The 11,027-nt window shown below is 43.7% G+C and overlaps 1 protein-coding gene across 4 annotated transcripts; it reads left to right on the top strand.

Annotated features, from left to right (window-relative positions):
* Positions 1-4,179: 4,179 nt before the first annotated feature.
* LOC137610273 (cytohesin-4-like) lies at positions 4,180-10,824 on the top strand. Of its 4 annotated transcripts, XM_068337807.1 has the most exons (14): positions 4,180-4,207; positions 4,726-4,803; positions 5,292-5,374; positions 5,617-5,681; positions 6,323-6,380; positions 7,363-7,481; positions 7,556-7,636; positions 7,749-7,861; positions 8,038-8,186; positions 8,929-9,040; positions 9,116-9,192; positions 9,517-9,588; positions 9,790-9,938; positions 10,514-10,819. In XM_068337807.1, exons 1-14 carry the CDS (start codon positions 4,195-4,197, stop codon positions 10,587-10,589), a joined length of 1,245 nt encoding a protein of 414 aa, XP_068193908.1. In that variant the 5' UTR covers positions 4,180-4,194; the 3' UTR covers positions 10,590-10,819. The 4 variants fall into 4 exon arrangements, with proteins under 4 accessions (XP_068193908.1, XP_068193911.1, XP_068193910.1 ...); XM_068337810.1 differs by lacking the exon at positions 4,180-4,207 and having other exon boundaries at positions 4,797-4,893; positions 5,620-5,681; positions 9,517-9,693; positions 10,514-10,824; XM_068337809.1 differs by lacking the exon at positions 4,180-4,207 and having other exon boundaries at positions 4,798-4,893; positions 9,517-9,693; positions 10,514-10,823.
* The last annotated feature ends 203 nt before the right edge of the window (positions 10,825-11,027 follow it).

Below are 11,027 nucleotides of genomic sequence, written 5' to 3' on the forward strand. Positions count from 1 at the left end.
TGTGTGTGTCAGATGATGATTCATTCTGCATCTCATGGAATTTAAATTCCATCTAAGCTCATGAAAACAACTCTCTTTTGTCTTTCTAGTCAAATAAAACCCGATTTACGTCTTTTTGTGTTCTGTATTAATCCGTCACTCGATTGTAAAGGTTCTGGACGTTCACTGACGAGTTAAACATCTCACATAAACCAAGAACCGAAGCCAGATTCATCATTTAACTGGATCTGATTCAAACTTTAATCACCTCTTCTTCTGCTCATTTTTAACGGACGCTAACGGTGTGAGGGACGGATGGAGTTTTTTCCATCCGAGGTGTTGTGTAACTCTTCCTCCGGTAACTTCTTAAACAGGTCCGATAAAGCGTCCGGAGAGGGAACAGTAAACAGAGATACCACTGTGATAAAAAAAAAAAAACAACGGATAGATTTTAATTCCTCGAGGAGAACGAACGACGTCTGAGCCCAGCTTCCTGGAGCTGGACTCGATTGGCTGGACCTCTTCTTCTGCCGTCGTTGCGTCGTCTTGTCTCCTGTAGGTCGTCGAAGTTTAAAATTTTCTTTACTTTCTTTTCCGTTGTGTTGTTTTCAGAGGAGTGCCCTCCCTCCTCGCCCGACCGGTAGATCAGGAGTCATCCAAACATCTCCAGGTTCAGACCCGGGAATGGTTCCCATGTGCTCTGCTGGTCAGTGAGACCTGACAGAAGGTCAAAGCCTCACTTTGTTCTTGATACAATCTTTATGGTCCAAAATCAGTTTTAGAAAGTCATTATTTTCCAGCTTTGATTCGCAAGAACTTTTTAGTCAAGGATCTACTGGGAATGGTCAAAACGAGTCATCCAATTATCCGGTCCGAACTCTGCAGGCAGACTCATCGCTGTAGCTCCTGTGTTACATTTTAATGACATCGTGTACCATCGATGTGCAGAATGGAAACGGTACTACAGGGAATGAACCGCACCAGTGTCGCTTTTGCCTGCCTTCACTGCAACCGCTACCCGCGTTACAAAATGGCAAATTGGTTAAGAGTCCAAAGGGCAAGCCAGCAGGTCGGAGTCTCTGCTTCCGCCCGAGTCGTCACCCAATGGAACGTGAGCCTCATTAAACGGCTTCCTGTGATCGGCGCACCAGAGAGATGATTTCTGGGCCTCATCAAGTACAAGTCCACCGACACACAAAGCGTCACATCTCGGAGTGGGATGGGCTCTTTGACTCTCAGCTATTAAACCCTTAGTTGTGGTTCTGCATAAACCGATGAGTCAGACGTGAATGATAAGGAGTGGGCGAACACTGAGCCAAAAGAGGATCTTGGTAATGACATCTCTGCTTTCTCCTGTTAGCTGCCTAATGGCCTTTGGCGATCCACCGACTGGAGAATTTCATGAGCACTCACTCCAGTTTCCAGCTGAACTCCAGGCAGGGCTGTACATTTTATAAGCAGTCTATTGTTGGACATTATATTTCTGCTCTGACAGCTATTAAAATACCAGAAAAGAGCCAAAAATCATTTATTTGTCGCTGAGGTCAGGGTTACGTTTAGAGTTAGAGTTTGGGTTAGGGTCAGGGTGAGGTTTAGGGTTAAGGTTAGGGTCAGGGTGAGGTTTAGGGTTAAGGTTAGGGTCAGGGTTAGGGTTAGAGTTTGGGTTAAGGTCAGGGTCAGGGTGATGTTTACGTTAGGGTTGGGTTAGGATCAGGGTTAGGATTAGGGTTCGAAGTAGGGTCAGGATCAGAGTTAGAGTTGGGATAGAGTCAGAAGTAGAGTAAGTTTTACTGTCAGGGTTAAAGTTAGAGTTAAGCTTAGGGCCAGGATTACAGTCAGTGTTAGAATTAGGGTCAAGGTTAGGGTTAGGGTCAGTATTCCTCTCTGTCTGCAATCTTTGATGACAATCTTCTTCAGGATGTTACTGATGAACATCAAAATTTTCTGGCCAAACCTGAAAGTTGTGACGATTGTTCAAGGCAAACTCGACTAAAGTTAGCCCTAACCTGAAGGGGTGGTACAGATACCACAATGCAATGAGTTTCTTCCCGTGGCTCCGCCTTAGAGATGACGCAAGGAGTCCGGACATCTTGGGGAATCTCGGATTACAGCAGCCAATCCGTCACATCAACAGGAGTCAGATGATGCGGTATGGACGTCTGATAGGACGCCACCTGGATGCCTTCCTGTTGGGGTTTTTGTGGGCACATCAAAGAAGGAAGATGCCCCAGGGCGGACATGGAAACCCCTGGGGGGATGACGTATGTAAGTCTGTAATTCTGTCATGACTCCCCACTGACGTGGAATATTGTCAGTGGGATAGTCGACCTGCAGGCACCACAACCCGACCCTGTCGTCAGGTACCAATCAGGTAGGAGGTCCCTCGGGGTGCCAGGTAAGAGGAGCTCCCACAGACCGCCTCTGTGATTTGATGTCATTATACGAGTTCTCGGAGTGGCATCCGGAGTGTTTGCATTCTCAGGTGTGGCGGCTGCTTATCACCTGGACTGCTCTGTGGTTCCCATGGCCCCTCGGAGCTGGTCGACGGGAACCGGGCGGGACTCCGATTAGATACGCGTCACCTTCACGACATTGCCTCTCAGTTTCTTTTAATCCCAGATGGACTGATTGATTGTTTGGCAGCTCAAAATCTCAAAAGCATACATGGAATCGACTGAATCCATTCTGTGACCAGCTATGGAGAGTCTCAGCGGATTCCCAGGCATTTCAGAAGCTGGTTGTTGTTACTGAAGCCTCCCTGATGATCTTGAATAATTCTGAGCGTTTCGGCGGCGAACTGATGAGCTGCATTCAACAGTTCCCTCTGGTCATCAGTTCTGCCTCCACTAATAGAGCGGGAGCTGAATCACGTACAAAAGGAGACCCTGAAACCACAGCATGAATGTAGGATCATCACCTAACGTCACTGGGAAGCTAACGAAAAGTCATCAGGTTCATGTGAGAGGTGGGCGTGGCTTAAGACGCAAAGATAAATATTTTCCCGCTTCACATCAAACCAGGTGAATCTCTCAACTGTTCAATGTCTTGATTTGGAAATGATTAAATCTCCTGAAACTCCATAACAACTTTGAACAATATGGTCATGTTCTTGTTTTGTTGGAGGAATCAATCTGAAATTTCTTGTTTATTGAAGAAACTTTCCAGAATTTTTTTGGGATAACTTCCCATAATAAATAATCTTTTTAGTAAACTTGAGACAATGAAAGAAACTCCAGTACCCTAAATACGATCTAAGTATCAGATTCCAGATGCTAACACCCGTCATAAGTGAGAAAGAAAATGCAATCATGGACCGTGTGATCTCATCTTGACTCCTCAGTACCCGAACAGAACGCCTGATGAAGCATCCTCGAGTGGGTCGCTCGGCACTGACCTTCTTAAATGAAGCGCGTCTGTCAATCATCCGCAGTGATTGTTATAAAACGGGTTCATCCCCAGCTGGAGTCCGACCTTTGTGCTGCGTCGTGCCTCCTGTAATTACTTCTAACACTGTCTTGTTTTAAATATAATGAGGTTTCATTGTTCATCCCTCAGACATAAGAGAATTGGGTTCTGTTCTACCAGAACACGAAGCAGCCTGATGTGTGGAACATCTGAAACCCCCTCCAGCCAGTCAGAACTGAAGTTTCAATATCTTTAGGTCCCAAACAGAATGGTTTTTATTCTAATTATTTGCAATGATTTACTTAAATTTTAATGGAATTTAACCCCACCTCTAACGAAAGCCAATTTATACCGATTAATTGGTCAACTTTATTTATTTACCCAAATAAGACCGACATAAATAAAAACAACAAAACTAAACCAGCAGCATCATGTTCTTCATTGGAAGCTAACCTCCACAGCAGCAGGGGGCAGCAGTCTGTACTAATCAGGTAATGGGATTTGAAAACACAACCTGATTGATTCTGATTGACCCCATTTTCACACGACTTCCTTCTTTTAGTTTACGTGGGTCTTTAATTGCTTGGTTCTAGATGTCCTTGTTGTAAAAGATTAAAAGCCCCTTTGAGGTGTATCATCTTTCCGGTTGTCATTTATGCCCATTCCTCACTTCTGAGGTCTTTGTTTACACAGATTTGCTTTAGCTGAGCATCCAATGAGAGAAGACTTTCCCCACCAACAGATTCGCTTTATAATGGGCTGAGAAGATGATGAAGGAATGTGACGAACCTCTAAAAGCAATGGCCGCCTATGACACCCAATGGTACGACAACCCTGAATGGATTCAGGTTAGACTATTAGGATTGAGACCAGGAAGACCTGGGCTTGATTAAAAAAATGTTCCAAACAGTGTTTTTATTGCTACATTGAAGACCTGAACATTGTGGACGGTTGATGGTGGACTACAACAAATTGTTTGACCTCATAACTTGCTGGAGACAGTGATATTTTCTTGGAAGGTAACCCAACCTTCCTTGTCCTACAGGTCAGCAAGGGATAATAAAAACTGTGACAGGTAACCCCACTAGATGGGGCCTCACGACTACAAATAAATAACACCTGATGCTTCATAAAAAACAAAGGATGTTCCTATTGTATATAATAGAATTAACCAGTTTTGCCTTTGCAGTACAACTCAAACCACCTGTCCTGATGCCTTTTTGGGTTTAATAGTGATAGTTCTGCGGTATTGAATCTGCAAGACTAGTATTTTAAGTCATCAGCGTATCTCTGTAGACTAAAACACACCCTCCAGTGACCGCTTTTTTTCCCTTCACTCAGACATTTGTTTCCTGAGAACACTGAGAACTGCTGACAACATGGCCATACGCAGAAAAGACAGCTTCCTCTGGGGTAGAGGTACGCGTTGAGTCTTGATCATTAATCTGCTTTAGTAGAGGAAAGTGCTACTGAAGGACAGACGCGAAGGCCGACGTGAGATTCTCCAGGGTGGTAATGATTTCTGTGAATTTAAGTAGTCGTCTCGTAGATTTTTCAAATATAATGAGTGTCTTGTTTTACCTTGATAAGAAAATATAGATATATAAGGACAATTATATATAACTTAAATATGACATTTATTACTCAAGACACAACTGAACCTTATATAAGATTATATAAAACGTCCTTGAGTCATCAGAAAGTGCTCAGATTTAACCTGCTTCACCAAATAAAGGTAGAAGCTACTATTTCCAGTCTGTCATTGGCCGCTTCTGATAAGCAAAGGTTGTGGTTCTTGCTGGTCTGCGACAGGACGCAGGTGCATGTCTGCTAGATGATTCACCTGGTGGATGCCGTCGTCTAGAATTGTATTTGTGGTGGTGCTAATGCTTGTTGTTGCCCCACAGCTCCAGAGAAACTCCCCCCAGGTAAGAGCAGGCAGGGAAAAACCACCAAGATGCACGACTTTGAGCTGCTGGATGATAACCAGGTACTGTGCTGAATAAATCAATACAAGGTCTCGCATTAAAACCCTCATTACTCTTTATTGTGCGCCCACAGCCGGCAGCCTCCAAGAAGCTTTTGACACAGCACACAAAGGCTCTTCAGTCTTTTTAATCGAGAAACGAAGGACGAAGTTGACTTGTGATTGAGGGACACGTGAATCAGGTGTCACTGAGTCTGTCGACGATGTAACAACAAACCTCAATTTATGTTTCCACTCCCCCCTAGAAGCTGAGGCTGGAGATCCGTCACGCCATTCCACAAATCCACAGCCTTGAAACGAAGGAGCAGGAGTGAGTAAGAGCAGCTCCTTTCTGAGTCAGCGCTCTTCTTCTAATTTAGTGGACACTAATTCCGTTCCGACTCTTGTGCCTCCTTGAGTATAACGGCCAGTTGCTGTGGGTTTCATGTGCTTGAGTCAGAGTTTTTAACGGTCTATAGTTGCTTCTCAGGCTGATGATGTCATAGCAACACAGCCCCAAAAAACCAGGACCTAACTAACTGGTTCAAAGGGTTATCATTTTAGCTAAATTGTCCAACAGGTGGTCAGTTTAGCTATCTATTTCAACAGTTTGTCTCCTTAAGCGATTTTAAAGATTTTACCGCTTTTAGCTAACTTCTGTGGTTAAACAGTTTATCCATCACCTCCAGGGAACTATTTCATCTCTTTATTGATTCCTTTAAAGTAAAACCAAACGAGCAACTGTTTATCGTGGCAGTTAAGATTAGTTTTTTCAAATGTTACCTCATTATGACATTCAACCATAGCACCAGCACAATGCACTACACTAACACTGCAGTTGCTGCTAACGTTGTGTATAAAAATTGGACTAACTTTCTTCTCAAACTTCATGATACATAACACACACATCTGAATGTAGATAACTGTGTTCAGCATTGAACATTATTGAACTGTTTGATTTTGTTTTTGCAGCAAAACTGCAAGAAGTTTCTTACGAGGCAAGAAGAAATTTAACATGGACCCCACAAAGGTGAGTTTTTAAATGTATATTTATTGTTCAGTGTTGGTTTAAAGTTATCTAGCTAACTAGATAACTGGCTAACCGTTGCCACTGTGCATCCGAGTCATAAATAAAACCTCACATTTTCCACAATGGAAGCAAGAATTAGTTTATATGAAACATCATGGAAACGTTAGCTTAGATTCTACAAACACGCCAAGTTAATCAAATTCCCAGTAGAAATTAAAGCTGATATTTAAACACCGACAGGACAAAACTGCAACATCAATATTAATTCTAAAACATCCCATGTTGCAGGAATGTATGTTGGTAAAACGCTGATAAGGAACAATTTTATGCATCAGTCAGGACTTTCGCTTGTGGAATATTTCCTTGGTGATAATGATACTTCAACTGAAGGCTTTAGAACTCCATCCAAAGGACTCTTCAGGATCTTTAGGTCAATAGACTTGACGTCAAAGATGAAGCTCAGGGCGGATGTGGATGTCAGGTATGTGTGTGTGTGTGTGTGTGTGTGTGTGTGTGTGTGTGTGTGTGCATGTGTTGAATGCAAACTCATATAAAGAGCAAGAAAACCCACATCCTGTTCCCTGAAGCGGGGCAGAGGCGTCACTTCACCACAGCGACCTTCGTCTTTTTGTTGCTTGTTCCCCGCTCTGAACTCGCCCCTAACGACCCAAGACGACGAATAGTTTGAAGACTTCTTTCGAGGAGGCCTTTGGCTGTAACTGGTTTGAAGGCGAGCGAACGCTCAATGAAGATAGGTCGTGCTCCGAGCATCTGGCTCCCAACACGCTTTCAGATCGAGGCAGGATTGTTCGCTCGCCCTTTGTGCTCCGACGAAGAGTGAGTCAAGAGGAGAAAACTCTTGGTGTGTGATATGACTTTTCTCAAACCGCAGAAGTCGTCAGAATTCTAATCAACACTCAATAAAGTATTTCAGGCCAGATTACATCCTCACAGATCTCAGTCCTCTCCTCTTTCTCACCAGGGCATTAATTACCTGGTTGAAAACACGCTGCTTGAGCGGCGAGCAGAGTCAGTGGCCGAGTTCCTCTACAAGGAAGAAGGACTGGACAAAACCGCCATCGGCAACTTCTTGGGCAAACGGTATATTGATACGCAACTGAAATATAGTGTCTTACATCGTTTTAATTACTTAGGACGTCTTGACTTTCACACAGGGAGGAACTGCACCTGGAGATCCTGAAAGCCTTCGTCGGCCTCCATGAGTTTTCAGACCTGAATCTGGTGCAGGCGCTGAGGTTTGCACGACAAAAATAACTTCCGTCGTCGGGAAATGTTGCAGCAGCTTTTTTAAAAACTCTAATCTTGTTTTTGCGGCAATGCAGGAATCTTCTTGTTCGTGTCTTGCAGGCAGTTTCTGTGGAGCTTTCGTCTCCCAGGAGAAGCTCAGAAGATTGACAGGATGATGGAGGCATTTGCGACTCGCTACTGCGACTGTAACCCGGGGGTCTTCCAATCCGCAGGTAGGAACACAAAGGGGCTTTGTCTCGCCTGATTCGCCGTCTCAGACGGTTCAATTAAAAGTTTCACAGGCAAACTTGAACTTTTCTTTTTTGGTAATGCTGCAGAAACTCATTGTCTGTCCTTCTCTGATGAGTCTAATCCACTAAATATAGTAATACTCTGTTTGGTGGAGCAGACACGTGCTACATCCTGTCGTTCGCCGTCATCATGCTCAACACGAGTCTCCACAACCCCAACGTGAAAGACAAACCCAGTCTGCAGAGATTCGTGTCCATGAATAGAGGAATCAACCACGGGGAGGACCTGCCCGCCGAGCTGCTAACGGTCCGCTAATCCACACCAGCATGAATGCTCGTCTCATGTCCCCACCAATCACAAATCAGAGCATGTACAGTAGAACCTCGAGATGCGAGTTGAATCCATTCCCTGACTGAGTTCGCAAGTCTAACAAAATAACTAAAATCATTTTAATCTGTTCCAGTCATGTAAAAAAAAAATCCTAAAATTCCCTAAATTACAAAAAAAATGCATCTACCAATAGACATGCAGACTTCACCTGTGTATAATTAATTATATATGTTACATAAGCATTGATAAAGAATGAAAAAAAACCGCAAAAGTCACGAGAACTCACGAGCTACGTACGTCTTTACTCCACCAACGAGAACGAGATACAGCCTCAGCTGATGTTGTATCCATCCACCAACACGTGGTAAAGAACGAGATACAGCCTCAGCTGATGTTGTATCCATCCGCCAACACGTGGTAAAGAACGAGATACAGCCTCAGCTGATGTTGTATCCATCCGCCAACTAGCGGTGGTGTCTTGAAGCTTGTATCTCAGATTTTTGCTCGTATATCGATCAAACATATGGACAGAGCAACGGCTTGTATCTCAAACAACTCGTATCTCGAGGTTCTACTTACTGTACTTACTGTTCTACTATGTCACAACTTGGAGCTTGAACAGAAGGAAAGAAAGTTTGATTTCTTCCATTAAAGTGGAAACAGAGGGTAAATCAAACTTCTAAAAACAGACATCATTACATTGGTGTTTCTCTTCCAGAAACTATACACAAGCATTCGCAGTGAGCCATTTAAAATCCCAGAGGATGATGGGAACGACCTCACGCTGACCTTCTTCAACCCAGACAGGGAAGGCTGGCTCCTTAAAATGGGTGAGATGATGGGAAAAAACATAAACACCTGCAGGCCGTCCATCACAACCAAACAGGAAGTGTTTGTCTCCCCAGGAGGTCGTGTTAAAACCTGGAAGAGGAGGTGGTTCATTCTGACTGACAACTGTCTGTACTACTTTGAATTCACCACAGTAAGAACCCGAAATTCTTTGACGCCGTAATAAATGTCCAACTTCCCTTCCGGTGGCGGAAAGTAAATCTGACTTTAAAATGCTAACATCACCACATTTAAAAAAAAAAAAAGTTGCAAATAACATGCAATAAGAGATAAAACGAAGACTCTGAAATTACGTGAACTTTTGTCTTGTTTTACATTTAAAATTAGTCCCCGTCTTCTTCTGTGGTTTAGGAAAACGGTGACTCATCGTTTTGCCTCACTTTCCCAGACTTTCCGTCCACATTGGGTCGTGTAGTTAAAGTTTCCGTGGGAACACTTTCTATTATTTCTCCTGCAGGATAAAGACCCGATCGGGATTATTCCCCTGGAGGACCTGAGTGTCAGGAAGCTGCACGATACCGGCAAACCAGTTGAGTATTGTTTCCTCTTCTCCATCCCATCTGAAGGAGCTTTGAGCTCCGTCACAGACATTAGATCGGTGAATCACAGGGCAGCTGCTGAATGGATGAAAACAGTGAGTCACCGGCTATCAGAAGGCTCGCTGTGCAAACAAAGCAGCGAATGAACACATTATCGTCGCTGCATGAATTCTGCTCGTGTGTTTGAACAGTATTGTCTGGAGTTATATAACCCCGGAGGACTAAAGATCAAGGCCTGCAAGACGGAGAACAAAGGCAGGGTGGTTCAGGGCAAACACCGGTCCTATAAGCTCAGCGCCGCCGCCGCCGAAGAACGGGACGGCTGGATCGACGCCATCAGGTGGGTGTTGCTGGAGGCGCCGGGCAGGCCTCAGCAAGCCGTGATCACAAGAAGGCGTGTTTGCAAGCAGAGGTTTTGCTTTGTGTTTAAACCTGGACGTGGCGTTGGGATGATTTTGCAGAGGAACATCTCTGACAGCTCTTTAAACTGTGACTTTGTGCAGTTACATAAAGGCTAGACAGTTTGAATGGGGAGTGAGGGATGAACGACCTTCATCAGATCTTCCGTTGTGTGAAGATTATTCAGAGAAACTGTGGTAGATTGAATTAAAAATACATCGCAATATTCAATAATGTAAATACGGGTCGTCCTCGACTTACGAACATTTGGAGATACAAACATACACTGCCATATCTGACCACTTCTTGCCACTGGGGGGGTTGCTTGTCCTTAATAAAAAAAACGACTGATGAACATTTCAACCTATGAACAACCTTTCTGAACCCATTGTGTTCATATGTTGAGGACTACCTGTCAATCCAAGCTGCAGTAAAGCTGCAGAAATGCTCCCAGCTCAAGAGATCCTCAGTTTAATGATGTCATTCTCATTATGGACCCCCCCTCCCCCCCTTCAGGTCCAGCATCACCAAGAACCCGTTTTGTGATCTGGTTTCCTTACGAAAGAAGAAGATCATCAGGAACTCCTCGTAACACGTGTGTTTGGACCCGAGACGCGTCATGGATGCATCTGTATTTTATTACAAAAATAAAACTCATTACAGTCCCGCTGCTGCTGGGACGAGGGGCACTTTAAATATTAAAAATAATTAAGTTTAAAACAAAGAAGCTAAAATATTTCTTCATGCTTTAAAATAACTTTTGAACTGTTTTTCATATTCTGAGTATATTTCATTAAAGTGTTTGTATAATTTAATAACTTTGTCAAACTGCCTGTAAATAAACCCATGAAGCTGTTGGTGGGTCTTTCACCAGCAGGTGGCGCCACAGCCTCACAGCTGATGCTCAGATATCAGCCCAGTAGCAGCACTAAGGGTGTAACCCCTCAGGTCACGTGACACCCGGATTTGATTTTAATTGAGGAAATTAGAATCAGACTGATTCTATGCTTTTTGCTAAATAAAATTCTAC

The sequence above is a fragment of the Antennarius striatus genome, chromosome 16 (genome assembly GCF_040054535.1).
Source record: "Antennarius striatus isolate MH-2024 chromosome 16, ASM4005453v1, whole genome shotgun sequence".
NCBI classification, from domain to species: Eukaryota; Metazoa; Chordata; class Actinopteri; order Lophiiformes; family Antennariidae; genus Antennarius; species Antennarius striatus.

Coding starts and splice junctions, on each gene's coding strand:
- LOC137610273 (XM_068337807.1), top strand. Junction 5,682..6,322: donor CTTGAAACGAAGGAGCAGGA/GTGAGTAAGAGC, acceptor TTGTTTTTGCAG/CAAAACTGCAAGAAGTTTCT. Junction 8,187..8,928: donor TGCCCGCCGAGCTGCTAACG/GTCCGCTAATCC, acceptor TTTCTCTTCCAG/AAACTATACACAAGCATTCG.